We start from the raw sequence: 17,561 nt of genomic DNA, 5'->3' as shown, positions 1-17,561 counted from the left end.
TTACAGCCCCTGCAGCTTCATTCCACTTTAAGGAACATAGCAGAAGTACACACAACCCACAATTCCATTCTGAAGAAGAGAAGAAGAAGAGTTTGGATTTATATCCCCCCTTTCTCTCCGGCAGGAGACTCAAAGGGGCTGACAATCTCCTTGCCCTTCCCCCCTCACAACAAACACCCTGTGAGGTGGGTGGGGCTGAGAGAGCTCCGAGAAGCTGTGACTAGCCCAAGGTCACCCAGCTGGCGTGTGTGGGAGTGCACAGACTAATCTGAATTCCCCAGATAAGCCTCCACAGCTCAGGCGGCAGAGCTGGGAATCAAACCTGGTTCCTCTAGATTAGATACACGAGCTCTTAACCTCCTACGCCACTGCTGAAATGGCAACAGAGGGAACGTTTGGAGCTGTGAGCTAAGTGAAACTGAGATCCCTGCTGAACGGGTGCCCGTTTTCTTCCAACATGCTGTGCTTGCACATTTAGCCATTTTAAAAATTCTACAAAGACACTCTGGTGCTTTCTCACTGAAAGGCAAACCAGGATGTTGAAGTGGTTAAGAGCAGGCGGACTCGAATCTGGAGAACCGGGTTTAATTCCCTACCGCTCCACATGAACAACAAACTCTAATCTGGTGAACTGGATTTGTTTTCCAGCTCCCACACATGAAGCCTGATGGGTGACATTGGGCTAGTCACAGTTCCCTCTGAACTTTCCCAGCCCCACCTATCTCACAAGGTGTCTTTTGAGGAAAGAGGAAGGGAAGGAGTTTGTCAACTGCTTTGAGAGCAAAGCAGGGTATAAATACAAACTTTTCTTCTTCATCATTTTCTTCTTCCTAAAGGACTGCCCCGGGACTGCTCTCATAGAAAATAAACATTCCGTAGGCCAGCCCATTTCAAACACCAGACTCTCTCCATCCTCTCTTCTACTCCAGAGCCAATGCACAGCCTGCCTTCCTCTCCTTTGAGTCCCTTGCAGTAGAAACAGTACTGGGTGATTTCTGGGTTGTACACACTCAAATATAGAGTGGGCAGAGCTGAGAGCTAATTTACAGTGAATACCCTGAAGGAAAGATGACTTTGAACACTGCGCCCACTTAATAAATGAGAAATTAGGACTTAATAATGCAGGAAAAAACCTATTAACCCTTCCTGATTGCTGTTGCAGGCTTTTTCCGTGGCAAGAAGCTGCTCTTCCCCCCCCCCCCCCCTAGTCTGGTCTGCCTCCATGTATATATTTGGGATAACACATATAAAACACCAGAGGCGCGGAGAAGAAAAGTAGGGTTGCTTTGACCTAACTTGTTGTGAGCTGCATGTCTGGAAGGTGGCATTTCCTAAATAAATAAACAAATGCTTGGGGCCAGGGGCAGAGCGAGGGGGAACTGCGCCTGGGCACGTGTGAGTCCCGCTCCCCTGCCACGTTCCCACCCGCCCCCGCCTCGTATAGGCACACACCCGGGGCATTGTGCCCCCCCTGCCCCACTGGCTCTATGCCACTGCTTGGGGCTAAACCCACACTATGTCCCAGGCTCATTCCGCACATGCAGAATAATGCACTTTCAAACTGCTTTCAGTGCTCTTTGAAGCTGTGCGGAAAAGCAAAATCCACTTGCAAACAGTTGTGAAAGTGGTTTGAAAATGCATTATTTTGCGTGTGCAGAAGGGGCCCCAGATTCTTCCTGGCTGCTTCTCTGATGTCTGGATTATTTTAAAGACCACTGTATTTAAAGGACATTTTTTTCCCCTTGAAAAACAAACTGACTTAGCCCTCAACCCGAATCTGCCTGCATCTTTTTGAAAACATCTCAGCTGTATGCTTGAGAAAGTCTGGGCATCAGTGAACACTTGATAGATGGCTCACAAATGTGGGTCTGTGCAAACACAAATAACGTGGTTCACCCTTGTTCACCAGTTGCCTTCCATTCTCAAGCCGCAGATTTGACCTTTCCAAAGGGCAGCATTGGGACCAGAGTGAGCATACCCTGAGGTGAGACCGCTTCCAGGACCCATGGTTTCCTGCAGGGCCCAGTGCCACAGCCTGCCCATATGGCCTTCTCCTGCCTTCCAACCACTCACACTGTCCAGAGCTATGAGAAGAAGAAGAAGAAGAAGAAGAAGAAGAAGAAGAAGAAGAAGAAGAAGAAGAAGAAGAAGAAGAAGAAGAAGAAGAAGAAGAGTTGGATTTATATCCCCCCTTTCTCTCCTGTAAGGAGACTCAAAGGGGCTTACAAACTCCTTTCTCTTCCCCCCCTCACAATAAACACCCTGTGAGGTAGGTAGGGCTGAGAGAGCTCCGAAGAACTGTGACCAGCCCAAGGTCACCCAGCTGGCATGTGTGGGAGTGCACAGGCTAATCTGAATTCCCCAGATAAGCCTCCACAGCTCAAGTGGTAGAGTGGGGAATCAAACCTGATTCTTCCAGATTAGAGTACGTTTGCTCTAATGAGGGGGAAAGAGTATGTGAGGTGTTTGTGGCTGGGAGTGCACACAACAAGAGAGGTCATGATTGAATTGATGGGAAAGATATATGGGAAGGTGGTGGAGGAAGGACAATGGATTGTGGAAAGATAGTGGGAAGGAGGAGCAATTAGAGAGGGTGAACGCAGGCAGGGTAGGGGGACCTGGGCACTCTTTATTTTCTACTTCCCAAAACCCAGAACTGGCTGTAGAGCAGGGGTCTGCAACCTGCGGCTCTCCATATGTTCATGGACTACAATTCCCATCAGCCCCTGTCATCATGGCCAATTGGCGGGGCTGATGGGAATTGTAGTCCATGAACATCTGGACAGCTGCAGGTTGCAGACCCCTGCCCTAGAGGATGTAATCTGCACCCAAGTTAGAGCTTTCAAAATGGAATAGGCAAATTTCCCATATAAATGTATGTCAATTCTGCTCAACCCTTTGCCACTGCTGCCCTTAACCATAGGCTTGACGGAACAATTTGTTGTTGTTTCGCCAAGTTGTTCCACCAAGCCTATTTTGTTGAGGGCAGCAATGGCATCCATTTTGGCTAGCCTCCCTTTCCCCACTCCTGGTGGGTTGTACTATTGTTGTTCTATAAGACCAGGAATGGAAACTGTTAATTCAGATTTTTGAAATTGTATATATGCGTGTGTGTGTGAGAGAGAGAGATTTACACACACATGATCTGATTCTGGTACCATAGTATATTGAATGTTGTGAACCACCCTGAGCCCATCTTAATAGGAAAGGGCAGACTATGAATTGAATAAAATTACGTACTCTTTTTTAATCTTCCCAAATTGACTTTCTGCTGACACTGATGGAGTCTGTGGGTTCTGAAACCTCCCAAGACTGAGATGGGGGCAGGGGAGGGAAAGAATGCAATCCTAAGCAAAATTATACCCTTCAAAGCTAGAGTTGCCTGGTCCAGGATGGGAATCCTGCAGACTTCGGAATGGAACCTTGGGAGGACAGGGATCTCAATGGGGTACAATGCCATGGAGTCCATCTCCAAAGCATCCATTTTATCCACTTATCTCTGTAGTTCGGAGAGTAACTGCAATTCTGGGAGATCCCCACTTCCCACTGGAGGCTGGCATCCCTACACCAAGCCCATTTGCTTCAGTTTGCTGCGGTACATAAGAACAAGCCAGCTGGATCAGACCAGAGTCCATCTAGTCCAGCACTCTGCTACTCGCAGTGGCCCACCAGGTGCCTTTGGGAGCTCACGTGCAGGATGCGAAAGCAATGGCCTTCTGCTGCTGCTGCTGCTGCTGCTGCTGCTCCCGAGCACCTGGACTGTTAAGGCATTTGCAATCTCAGATCAAGGAGGATCAAGATTGGTAGCCAGAGATCGACTTCTCCTCCATAAATCTGTCCAAGCCCCTTTTAAAGCTATCCAGGTGAGTGGCCATCACCACCTCCTGTGGCAGCATATTCCAAACACCAATCACACGTTGCATGAGGAAGTGTTTCCTTTTATTAGTCGTAATTCTTCCCCCCAGCATTTTCAATGGATGCCCCCTGGTTCTAGTATGGTGAGAAAGAGAGAAGGGTTGCATTGCAAGAATGACTCAGTTGCTGTTAACCACAGCAATCCAGTAAGTTCTGGGCATATGCCAACAGCAGCTGGCTGTGATTTTGAAGGATGCCAATGACATGTTCACAAATGCACTGAAAATACCATTTGTTTGATATTCCGAATGAGCACATCAGGGGCTCAACTTCAGTGAAAACAAGCACTGCACATTCAGTGAGTTTGATTTTGAAACTCTGGAGTGAGTTTAGTACAGCCGTAGAGTTTAAATACTTTATACCACATGTATTCAGAAGGGTTGTGCAATTTTCACTGCTTTCTCCCCCATCGCTAGACTGCAGACTCCCCTTAGACTGTAGACTGCAGGCCAAAGAACCCATTAAGCAGCTCGTGGCAGACGTAGGGCGCCAATCGGATCTAGCCAGGTCTCTGGCCTTTATTGCTAGTGAATCCCACAGCTACTCTTCCTCTCTTATGATGTATTTAACTGAACTAGAAGAACCGAAACATCAGAAGGATTTTACTCTGGCACAATGTCAGCTATCCTTGAAGACACATACAGGAAAACGCGTTTTTAGAAGAGATAATGGCTTTTTCCACACAGAACATTTCAAACATCTTGCAAATGTTTTACAAAGAACCGTTTGGGCTTTTTTCTCTCACACAGCACAGGAAAATTAAGCATTTCAGGTGAAAACAGTTTTTTTCCCACCTGCTGCCTGACTGGAAAGCTTGTCACTTTCGTTTTCTTGTGCCTACCATTTTGTGCCCCCATCACTGGCCGGCCATGCCTCAACTGCTGCTCCACCCAGGGCATCATGCCCCCCGCCCAGTGGTGGGATCCAAACAAATTAGTAACAGGTTCCCATGGTGGTGGGATTCAAATTGTGGTGTAGCGCCAATGGGGCTGGGTGGGGCACTATGGGGGCGTGGCCAGTCATTCCTGGGTTGGGCATTCCTGGGCGGGGCTGTGGCAAGGACACAGCCACTGCGCCGGTCCTTGGGCGGGAAACGAATGCACACAGGCACAGGCTGCCACGCACGCCGGTGCACCTCCTGCTAGACTGCTTCAAGTTCTGTGCTCTACTGCTGAGAGGAGGGGCGTAACTGAGGCAAAAATCATGTGGCAAAATCACCAATTAGTAACCCCCTCTCGGCACACACAAATAATTAGTAACCTACTCTCGGGAACCTGTGAGAACCTGCTGGATCCCACCTCTGCCCCCGCCCCATGGACGCTACACCACTGATTCAGAACACTGTTAATCTTTTGACTAATGGCCTCCTTTGTTATTCGTTTTAAGTTTCGACATGGTTTTGAAAAACTATGAGGCATACTTAGAAGCCTGCTGAAGTATATTCAGTGGGGTTTACTCTCAGGAAAGTGTTTTTAGGATTACCCTGACAGTATCCTTAGGCTTACCAGGTGCCTGCTAGTGACAAGAAACCTCCCCGTGATTCTTTCCAATACATATTTATATCCATCTAGTCAGTGGGAAAAAAAAAACAAGATGGCCCAACGGGCTGGTGGTGGAGCTCTTCATTGTCACACAATGGCATCACTTCCAGCATGACCTGGAAGTGCTGGAATCACTCTGGACCAGGGGTCTGCAACCTGCGGCTCTCCAGATGTTCATGAACTACAATTCCCATCAGCCCTTTCCCCCTAACAATTGGCCATTCTGACAGGGGCTGATGGGAATTGTAGTTCATGAACATCTGGAGAGCCGCAGGTTGCAGACCCCTGCTCTGGACCAATGGCAGTGCTTCTGTGTCACGTTGGAAGGGATGCTATTGCACCAACAAAGATTGCTGGCACCTTCTGCAATAAGTACCTGCCACCTTTATTTCCCACCAGTTGCCAGACCAGATCTAAATGGCAACCCTACCTGTCCATTATCTTTAGAAATATGGTGAGCAGTGATTGCACATATTTAACATAATGCTTTCTGGAAAATATATCAGTTTTAGACCTCTGTTGTCATATCTTTGCCAATATTAAAGATCCAGTATTTTTCCTTTCAATCATCCAATTTCTGTAAACTTTTGACAAAAAAAGTTGGTGACTGTTCTTTCAAGGTGGTGATGATCAGTCATAGGTAATTCCCTTTCTCTCTAATTACATCTATCATGTTATATCGACGCAGCTTTCTTGATTTCAGAAATGTGCAAAAGATGACAGAAATGCAATGCAGTCTCTGTTCTTGGGAGTCATCTGGATCAAAACCAGAGGTCTTTTGTAGTATAATTTGGAAATGTGATTTTTAATTTTTTTTTAAATTATATATATATATTTGCTATGGCGAAAGCAAAACAAAATCAAGCCAGTTGATAGAGTAGACACTGGGTGCAGGATGCAGTATGACCCATGTGGGGGACTCAGGTCCCAACCCCAAATGAGCCTGCCTTGTTTTATTTCCCCTAACCTGGGTTTTTCAAAAATCACTAAACCAGCAATTCTTTTGAAAATTCCAAGTTGTAGCTGCTGCTGTGCAAACTGAGGTGTGTTAGGCGGCTGCGATCCAACAAGAGAATTGCAGTCCCTGGCTCCATCTGCAGAGCCACACAGGGCCAAAGTGCCCTTTCATGACCCTGGGGGTCGGTCATACCTGCCCCCGAAGCTGCGCTTCAGAGGGAGACAGGGACCCAAAAAGAAACTCGGTTTTCATGATCTGACTTTTGTATGGTTTTAATTAGGCATGTTAGCCACCCTAAGCTCAACTTAGGCCCTTTCCCCGCTTCAAAAGTGAAAGTGGAGGGGCCCCCTGCTCCGTGTTCGGCGGTTTCAAAAAGGTGTACTTCCGACTAGGATCCGAAATGACTCGCGCTGAAGGGTGGGAGGAGCAGCAGAATCGGGGTGACTGCGTTGTCGCTGCATTGTCACTGCTGGTGTAGTGGCGAGTGCTGCAGAACCCCAGCGTATTTGCCATGAGGAGCGTGCATCTAATGGTGGGTGGGGAATCGACCTTAGACTGGGGACGGCAAGATATTAAATACGATAAAATAATAATAAAGTATGTGTTGACTTTATTTGAAATTTCCAATCGGTGTTTAACCACCTCATTGATTTGTGACGTGTTTAGATGTTTTGATTTATTACACCATTTAAGAATAATTGTTGATGGTTTTGATGGTCAGTTGGGGAATCCCCTCCTCACACCCACGAACAGCAAAAGCAGCATCTGACTTCACTCGCACCATTTCAGCCAGCTCATTTTTTAAATTCGTCTTCCGACAAAGAATGCAGATCTGACTGTTTTTCTGCCCCGTGTCCTCATCCTCTGTCTTCTCTGCTCAGGAAGCCAGCTAGATAATCTTGTGCCAGCCACAAACACTCAGCCTAACATACCTACAGGTTGTTGGGATGTTATAATGGAGGGGAAGAGATTGTGTAAGCCACTTTGGGGTCTCCATTGGGGAGAAAGGCAGAGTATAATTGATGTTAGTACATTCATAAGTAGGGCAGAGGCAGATTTCAAGTCTTAGTAGTGTAAGATGCAACCAGAAAATGCACTTCCCTGCCCATTGTATGCTTCTGTTCAGTCCAAGGTAAATCTAATTTTGTTAAACGTATCTGGTGTGGATGAGGATCAAATTCCGTTTTTGTTGGCAGATATATTTCCCATTATTACCTGTATTGTTGCTTCTTTTATTTTACCATCAGTTAATAATAGGGATACAGCAATTACCTGTTTACTTATTTTGATTTTGTCTGACTTTTTTAGTTATAGATATTTTATTGCATGTTTAGTTTTGTACATATTTTAACTTGTATTTGTTCTGACTTATGGCCTATGGCTACAATGATGAAGTTATTCAATGTCAACCAGAATATGCTCAGAATAAACACAAACTCTTCCTGGCTTTTTCATAGCAGCTTGCTTGATAGTTTACCCTGAGCCTCAAGTTAAACATGGTCTAGAACCACTCCAGATTCTGGTACTATGGAAGTGTAATAAAATATGAAATGGACCTCTGGATATTATAAACAGCTCAGCTACAGGTTGTAGTGGGTTTTCTGGGTTGTGTGGCCGTGGTCTGGTAGATCTTGTCCCTAACGTTTCCTCTGCATCTGTGGCTGGCATCTTCAGAGATGTATCACAGAGGGAAGTCTGTTACACACTGGGTCGCTCCCCACTTACCTCTTCGTGTGCAACTCCGTAGCGTCCCCGTGCCGAAAAGCCTCCGCGGCTTATGACCACGGAGACTATTTGCTCCCCACTCATTTGCCATTAAGGAGCTAACGCGGGCGGCCAAGAACGGGAGTTTCGTGGAAATAGAGGCAATGAAGCGTTTTCATTGGCTGGCACAGGTGTGCGTCATGGAGGGAGAGGCGGCCTCCATTTTCATTAGCTGGGACGAGGTCGCTTTTGATAGGCTCGGATGTCTGCGTCATCAGAAAGGCGCTGGAAGCTTTGGAAGCATTTGTTTGAGACGTCTGCACATGCTGGCGTCAGCATAAAAGAAAGTGAAAATCAGTTCTTACGCCGCCACCGACTACTCGTCTGGTCTGCTCTGCAGCACCTCGCTGTGTGGTCTAAAACTAAATTCGCTGTGAATTTGCAGCAATAAACCGGCGAACAAAGGGAACAATATCGTCACGCCACGTTGTGCAACATCGTCTCAATGCCTGCATTGTAATATAGGGTGTCGCGATGATTCTACGTCTTCATGTGGCTTCATTCTGCGCGCAACTGAGGTGACGCCTCTCCCAAACAAAATGGAGGATTCTTTCCCCTGATTGGCCGGAAAGCTCTGCATTCTGTTTAATCAACCGCTGGCGTCATCTTCCGGGTTCCCCACCACTCCCACCACCCCGCCAAAGCGTGGGGTTTGGGAAAATAAGTTGCTGTTTTTTGAAGAGCAGATTTGACGCCAGCCAGGGAGGGGAGGAAGAGCGGCAATTTCTGGCGCAGCCGCGCAGTGGACGCTGGGGATGTGGGGAACGTCCTGGCTCCCCGCGTCTGATCAAGAGAAAACCCCGCGGCTAATGGTGAGTGGGGAGCGACCCACTGTGTCTGCTCAGCTACAGTTTATGTTAAGTATGTATTTAGCCTCTATTTTATTGTATTGATATGCTTAAAGTGAGAGTTGTATTTTGGGTTTTTTTTCCAGTCTCTTCTCTCCTCCTGATTTCTGTACTTAAATTGTCAGTAATTATTCCAATGTGATGATGTTCTCCCCATTTGCATTCCAGGAGAGGAGGCTTTGACCATGTACATGGACAAAAACCGACTTGACCGAAAATCAGGCAATGCTACCCAGAGTGTAGAGTCCCTTCACCAGCTTGCCTCCTCCTATTTCGTGGACCGGGATGGAACCATGAGGCGTCTCCATGAGATCCAGATCTCTACTGGAGCAATCAAGGTATGACTTCAACTACAACATGAAATAGCCCACTTGGGAATGTGTTAGATAGACAAGGGTCTTGAACGTTTTTGAGCTGGCAGGCACCCTTGGAATTCCAAACCAGCACAATATTGTTATGTCGAAGGCTTTCACGGCCAGAATCACTGGGGTGCTGTGTGGTTTCCGGGCTGTATGGCCATGTTCTAGCAGCATTCGCTCCTGATGTTTCGCCTTTATCTGTGGCTGGCATCTTCAGAGAATCTGATAGTAGGAGAGCGAGTAGAGGATATATACCTGTTGGAGTGTCCAGGGTGGGGGAAAGAACCATTGTCTATTAACAATCAAAGGGTGCAATTATACAATCAAAGGGAACAAAGGATAGGCTACTTCTATTCAGATGTCCTCACCTAGTGACCTTGCTATTTTCATTGTTACTCACATGATAATGGGTGGATACATGTAAATCTAGCTTGCTAATTGCACCCTTTTTTATTACCTCTCGGATAGAAAAGAAAATTAAAAATATATGTGCTTTGGTAGCCAAGGATGCGATATGTGTTGGGAATATTTGTAGTGTTTCTTAAAGAAGATGAAGATATTTGTGCTTCTAAATTCTGTAAATATGCCAAATAGTAAATGTTTCAATGAATTATAAGTTAATCAGAAAAAAAAATATTGTGGGGTTGATAGGAAAGTAAATATTGCAGTATGTTTCAGTTTTTCCCAAAATGTTGCCTTTTCCCCTGAAATCCTGGCAGTGGGAAAAAAAAAAAAAGCTTTAAAATTTCCAGACATTTTATATCTCTGCTTGAGAAAGAACTTCCTTTAACTATCCTGGAGAGGCGCTGCCAATCAAAATTGACAACGCTCGCCTAGACAGATGAATGGTCTGCCGTTGTGGAAAGCACAGTTATGTTCTCACGGCTCATCATTTAACTGAAAGCAGGTGTGCCAATTTTCCTCTGAGTGTGGCAGAAGAATCCACAACAGACCGGACAGAGTGGCAGGTACCTGGGGCCACAACAGAATGGGATGGCAAACAGTCATCACACAATCGCTTTGAGGTGAACAGGATCGCTTTTGTACAGGCGGAGGGGCTTGTTCAATGGCACACATGTTCCAGTCAAATCTTTTGTGCTGTGGGTTTTACTTGGAAGTCTTTTCACTGGTTCTCAGGGGGCATGAGTGACAAGAGGCTATATTACACCACGGACAAAAGGCATTGAGATTGAAGTGGCCGAGGACACCGAGCTAGGCACAAGAAAGGTATTGGAAGAGGCAGACAAAGAAAATGAAAAAAGGACCCTCAAACAAAAATCTTTTCTTGAAAGCAGGAGAAGAGGGAAAAAAGGAGGAGGGAGAAGAAGGGGAAAAATTGAACATTTGTTCACTCATTGACCAATGAAGTTATCATAACTGGTAATTTTCCCCTGCCAAAAATAAGTTTTGGACTCTGTGATCATATTGGTGTCAATAGACTGAGATACTTTCTTTGAAAAGATTGAGAATCTTGGAAGTCTCCTGGTAGATCCTTCTAAACCTTCTGCTGTTTGCCAGAGAAAAGCAGACGCATTTCTGCCATGCTTCATCTATGACGTTGCCACTGGTCGGTCTAGAGTTGTCTATTTTGACAGGCTGTGGCTGTCAGGGTGGCTGTCTTTCACACATGACTTGCTACCTGCCCTTTTCAACTGGAGATGCTGAAGACTGAATATGGGACCTTCTGAGTGCCAAATGGATGCTCTGCCATTGAGCCACGACTTCTACCCAAACCTCGTGGGCAAACTCAGATGGCAAAACCATCAGATTTCAAGAGCAAAATTCAGAAAGGTTTGCAGTTTGAAAAGTTGCGTTGTAATCCTGACCCTTTGCCAGTGTTGAATTTGTAAGAAAATTGTATTTGACTCTTCTGTGGTGGTGACTGGAGCCAGTGATTTGTCTTTCTATGCCCTTAAACCTGTTGGAATTCATCCACGATTAAAATCTAGGTTTTTAAAAAGCCATTTCTTTATTGAAATTAATCATCTCCCACATTTCCATCCAAAGATTTCCATGGCTGCTAACAAGAATGTACAGAACATAAAACAATGACACTTTAAGAGAAAACTATTCACCCCCAAAAGAATAAAATCATTTGTAAAGCTGGCAATGAACATTTGCCGGGATCCAGAGAGAGAAATGAGTGCATAGTGCTATTTTCATTTGTTTCCCCCTGATTTAATACAGCTAGTGTCAATTCAGGTCCATTAATTTTACTGTCAACAGTTATTTTTTTTCTTGTATTTAATGTTTTATCTGATGCAGGATTGATGCAGAAACAAAATTCAAGATTGCGTTCAGTTTAATTGGGAAAAGTCAGTGAGAGGAAAGAGAGAGTGGAGCAGGAATGAAGATCTCCCAAGTTAATTCCTTAAGAAGTTAGAAATAAAATGAAAACGAGGGCATTTGAATTGAACCAGAAGGTTTTCAAAAAGTTGGCCTTCCTAAATTAAGCACCCCAAATAGCCACCTATTGAGACGGGGAATAGATGCCAAATAAATCATCCAAATTTTGGGTGGAACAATAGTGTTTCAACCTAGGCCCCTACTGCACAGGCCAATAAACACAGGCTAACCCTATAAAACCCGTGTTGGGGCGGGGGGGGACTTCACACGGATCCTGCTCTGAAGTCCGCTCCACGTTTTCTCCCAACCCAGGTTTTTCAAGAATTGCACTATCTGCAATTATTTTGTTTTAATGCAGAGGTGGGATCCAGCAGGTTCTCACAGGTTCCCGGGAGTAAGTTACTAATTATTTGTGTGTGCCGAGAGGGGGTTACTAATTGGTGATTTTGCCACGTGATTTTTGCCTTAGTTACACCCCTCCTCTCAGCAGTAGTGTGCAGAACTTGTTGCAGTCTAGCAGGAGGTGCACCGGCGTGCATGGCAGCCTGCGCCTGCGTGCATTAGTTTCTCACCCAAGGACCGGTGCAGCGGCTGCGTCCTTGCCACAGCCCCGCCCAGGAATGCCCTGCCCTCGGAATGCCTGGCCACACCCCCATTGTGGCCCGCCCAGCCCCATTGGTGCTATGCCACAGTTTGAATCCCACCACCATGGGAACCTGTTACTAAAATTTTTGGATCCCACCAGTGTTTTGCAGCTGAGCGTGTTACTTGGCTGCGCTTCCCTTTTCTTTTCAGTCCCCTTCTCTGCTGCAAAGCTATGGAGGGGCACAGGGACAGCAGCATGGCTGTGGAGGTCCATGCCTACCAGGCTTTGTAGCTACGCAGCTGAGGGAGATGAGTGTGGGAAAATTTTGAAGGTGCATGCCCCGACCAATGCTCTCGCTAAGCACGGGATGCCCAGCCATATGAACAGCCCAGGGCTACAATGGGTTCATTTATCCTGGCTGCAACCCGCTTTACATTTGCTGTGCGGAACGGGCCCTAGTGAAAGCTCCAAGCAAGATATCTATAGAAAGGGCATTCCTTCACCATCAGGGTGCCACTTCAGAAAAGCCTCTGCCTGTAGAAGCCACCTCCCTTCATTTGATGAGGCCACACTGAACATGTATTCCAAAGTTTATCTATGTGTCCAGGTAGGTTCGTATGGGATCAAGCAGCCTTTTAGGTGCAAGACCGCGTAGGTCTTTTGGTTTATTGCCAAACATTGCTGCCCGCATGAAATGGTTTTGCTTTACTTTGGTCTCTCGCCCACCCTAGGTGACAGAAACTCGGACAGGCCCTTTGGGCTGTAACAGTTATGACAATCTGGACTCTGTGAGTTCCGTCCTTCTGCAAAGCACTGAGAGCAAACTCCACTTGCAAGGTAAGGAGAGAGAACTGTTTTATTTCAGAAAGGTGGAGGGGAGGCATCTGTTGCTCTTCTAACTGCTGCTGGCAACCTGCCAGGACCTATTGGGGGATGGGGACGGTTGTACTGGCATTGTGCCAACATGTGACATCCCTTCCATTGAATAACTGGAAGGGATGTCATTACATTAACGGCGATGCTCTAGGTTTCACTCCAAAACTCAACCACAGAGTTTTCGGCAAATCCTAGAGAGTCAGCCTGATAGAATAGCATCACTTCTAGTTTTGCCCCGGAAGTGATGTCATACATTGGCATACCACTGGTGAGCCCCCAACATGTGACATCACTTCCAACATGTGACATCACTTCCATTGAATAACTGGAAGGGATGTCATTACATTGCGGCGATGCTCTAAGTTTCACTCCAAAACTCAACCACAAAGTTTTCGTCAAATCCTAGAGTCAGCCTGATAGAATAGCATCATGTCTAGTTTTGCCCCAGAAGTGATGTCATACATTGGCATACCACTGGTGAGCCCCCTTTGCTTTTCCCTCTCTGGCCTGTGAAGCGTCAGTGGGAAACAGGCTGATGCCAGGAAGTTTCCCAGCCCCTCCATGCTCCTCTCTTCATATTGCCTTCCGCATTATCTCCACTCTCTCTTATCTATGATGTCTGCATCCTTTTCAGGCAATGGCTTTGGGTATTCCGCAGTTCTGTGACTGAATTGTCAGAGCTGAATCTGGGGGAGCAAGGTTAACACTCTAGAGAAAACGAGCTTCTGCTTTAAGAGCAACATGTTTCTAAAGTATGGGAGTTACGAGTAGTTTCATGTCAGTCTTTTTCCAAACTCAAAAGAGATAGTAAATCTCCAGTGATCTAGGCACAAGGTACTTTATGTTAAGGCTGAAATGAAAGTTTAGATCCCAGCGTTTTAAGAGGGACTTTTATGTTTTGTGTGCGTAAAAAGCTCTTCTCCTCTAACAACATGCATGCATGTATGGCTGCTGAGAACATGCATGTGATCTCACACAACACAACAACCTTTATTAGGCATTTAAAATAGGCTCTAGAGCATAGGTGTCAAACTTGTGGCCCTCCAGATGGTATAGACTACAGTTCCCATCATCCCCTGCCAGCATGATGCTGGCAGGGGATGATGGGAACTGTAGTCTATACCACCTGGAGGGCCACAAGTTTGACACCTATGCTCTAGAGTGTTACCAGACATTTATAAAGTACAAATCAATGCATCCAAAATGCAGACAGAAAGACTGTAAATAGCAGTATACATTACTTAGAAAGTTCTGTCATTTGTAAAAGAAATTTTGCTGCTTTTTCCTAGAACACGACATCTGCATTGTTTAACAGAAGCTGAACAACAGAACTGTTAGGCTGATTCCGTATGGGCCAAAAACAGCAGTGTGAAAACAGTGTGAAAATGGTGTAAAAGGGTTTAAAACAGTGTAAAAGGGTTTATACTGTTTTCACACCGTTTTCACACCGCTGTTTTTGGCCCATGCGGAATCAGCCTTAGAGTCTCTTTCGGATTTGTCTAGGGTCAGCCTGGGAGAGAAATTCCTAATGCCCACATATCTTGGACAGTCGAGTATAATGTGAGCAAGAGTCTCCACTTGGTTTTTACAGTGTGGACAAACCCGATCCTGGAGAGGGATGGATAAGCAACGACCGTTTGTAATGGCCGATGGGAAAGTATTGGATCTGGCCCTTGTAATAGCCCATCTCTGTTGGGGTTCAGTTAATAATTCAAGATATTTGGCTATGTGCCAAATGTGGGATCTTATCAAGATGTGTGATCTTATCAAGACATATGTGTGATCTTATCAAGACTCTTTTGCTTTGTGATTCTACCAATAGGCCTGCGTATGCACCCTTGACAGTTTCTAACAATAATTACTGAACTGGAGAACACAGCTTTTTGTCGCTTCAGTTTATTTGCATCTTTTCCTCTTTTACATTATTGATGAGCTTGTTTGCATTGGTAAAATTTATTTTTGCCATATTTTATCAACGCCCCATGCTCTAGTTCTGGAATTGATGTTAGAAGTTTTTTTCCAGTTCAGCCAGAATTATGGAGGAATAGAACTATAATTCTGGTACTATAAAGGAACAGAACTGGGGTAATATACTATCTACCTAGTACATTTTATCCCATTCTTCCTCCAGGGAGCTCGAAGCAGCATAAATGCATTTTCCCCATTCATCCTCACAACAATTCTGTGAAGTTAGGCTGTGAGAGAGCGAAAGATTGAATTGAGGTTACTGTGCATGATTTATGTCAGTGTAGGGATTTGAACCCGGATCTAACAGATCCTAATGCAATCCACTAACCCTTGCAGCATGCTGGATCTCGTTATAGATACTCCCATCAAGACAATCAATCCATTTGAACACCTTGGTCATATATGGGGGCGGGGGCGGGGGTGGGGAAGAGATGTTATTCAAACCTGCTGAACACCACCAGTTGAATTGCATCCAGAAAGAAGCAAGAGCCAAATATACACCTGGGCCCTTAACATGGTGTCTCTGGGCTCCATGACACCCATTGGCACACTTTCTGGTTCCTGTCAAGTGTTCTTGGAAAGTGGGTGTGGTCAGGTGGTACTTTTACCAGTAGAGCTTCTTCTTGGTGGCCTTTTGCATATCATGATTGGTTGTGCATTTTTTTTAAAAAAATCCTTGTACCACTGCACAAGGATCTTCATTGTGTTGATGGAAGGGAAGCCATGGCAGCCATTTTGTGGTGGCGGCTGCCTCCTGCAGCAGCCATTTTGTGGGAGCTCTTCTGTGGCTGCCTCCACCATTTTGTGTCAGAATTCCAAAGGCACCCATTGGCTCAAAAGGAAGACAAAGAAGAAGAGTTTGGATTCATAAGGAGACTCAAGGCAGCTTACAAACTGCTTCCCTTCCTGTCCCCACAACAGACATCTTGTGAGGTAGGTGGGGCTGAGAGGGTTCTGAAGAACCACGACTGTGACGAGGTCACCTAGCAGGTCTTATGTGCAGGAGCAGGGAAACAAATTCAGTTCACCAGACTAGAGTCCACAAGTAATGTGGAGGAGTGGGGAATCAAATCCATTTCTCCAGTTTAGATTCCACTGTTATTAACCACTACATCAGGGACACCTGATTTAGACCATGCGGTGTTAATTCCTGGTGTTTCTCCTTCTGGTAATGCGGTTGGTGGCAGCAAATCCCACATTTGCTTCTGCACCACGTCGTATCCTTGCCACCCTTTGCCAGCTGAGGACAACAGAGGCTGAGGTGTTTGGCACATCTGGCATCACAGAGAAGCTACTCTGTTTCCCAAACAGGCCTTTGAGCCAGAGCCGAGACCAGATTCTTGGCAGCGGCTTGCACATGGCTGCTAATCAGATCAGAGGAGACTAAGACACGATCCATTACCCGCAGCCCTGTGAATAATTCTTAATGAGGCCTTGCGAAGCAGCTGGAGAGGAAAGGCAAAGATCTTAGCTAATTATGCCAAGAGCCGCCTTCTAGATTGGGCTGAGAGAAAGAGAATGCTGAGACATTGCTTTAAAGGTCACTTTGTTTTATTAAAAGAAGGCTATGCTCTTTCCCTATCTGCGTGTTTTTTTTCATCTATTGCATTTCAAACTGGCCTTTTCTCCAAGGAACTCGAGGGTGTCTGTGCATAATCCTAACTTTCCATTGGACCTCATAGAATCATAGGCTGCTTTCGCACGGGCGGAATACAGCAACCCAGGGATGCTAAAAACAGTGTCCCTGAAGAGGGGTTCACACGACGGCAGCGGCCTCGCAACCCCCAAGCGGCGCGAAGCCCAGGGAGCGAGGTATTTCGGAAGCAGCAGCTTCCAACCGCTGCCGTGCAAATGGCAGTGGCTGGAAGGCGCCATCCCCCCTTTCTCGAACGCCTTACCTTCCTTCCGACCTTCTGGTGCATTGTCCAGGCCTGGGGACACGCCCTCCCTGCCCTGCGACGGGGGCATGTCCCCTGGCCTAGGCGACGCACCAGAAGGTCAGAGGGATGGTGAGGCATTCGGGCGACGCTGCATCACTGCGCCGTCTTCCCCGCCCCTACCGGGACCGTTTGTGCAAACGGTCTTGGGGGGGTGCATCGGCATCGTGTACTCCTATAGGAGACTCAAAGGGGCTTACAATCTCCTTGCCCTTCCCCCCTCACAACAAACACCCAGTGAGGTGGGTGGGGCTGAGAGAGCTCCGAAAAGCTGTGACTAGCCCAAGGTCACCCAGCTGGCGTGTGTGGGAGTGCACAGGCTAATCTGAATTCCCCAGATCAGCCTCCACAACTCAAGCGGCAGAGCTGGGAATCAAACCCGGTTCCTCCAGATCAGAGTGCACCTGCTCTAACTTTGAACTCCCCACACAGTCCACAGTCTCTGAAGCTTAGGCACTTCTCT

At 46.3% G+C, this 17,561-nt stretch overlaps 1 protein-coding gene across 1 annotated transcript in view; it reads left to right on the top strand.

Annotated features, from left to right (window-relative positions):
• BRINP1 (BMP/retinoic acid inducible neural specific 1) overlaps nt 1–17,561 on the top strand; it is a 113,671-nt gene that overhangs the window by 78,292 nt on the left and 17,818 nt on the right. Inside the window, exons 3-4 of the mRNA XM_048512839.1 lie at nt 9,195–9,364; nt 13,049–13,154. Of these exons, the coding sequence (XP_048368796.1) occupies nt 9,195–9,364; nt 13,049–13,154 (276 nt within the window). The remainder of the gene's footprint in view (nt 1–9,194; nt 9,365–13,048; nt 13,155–17,561) is intronic.

The sequence above is a fragment of the Sphaerodactylus townsendi genome, linkage group LG12 (assembly GCF_021028975.2).
Source record: "Sphaerodactylus townsendi isolate TG3544 linkage group LG12, MPM_Stown_v2.3, whole genome shotgun sequence".
Lineage (NCBI taxonomy): Eukaryota > Metazoa > Chordata > Lepidosauria > Squamata > Sphaerodactylidae > Sphaerodactylus > Sphaerodactylus townsendi.
The sequence above is the reverse complement of the archived record's forward strand: the minus strand, read 5'-3'. Positions and strand labels throughout refer to the sequence as shown.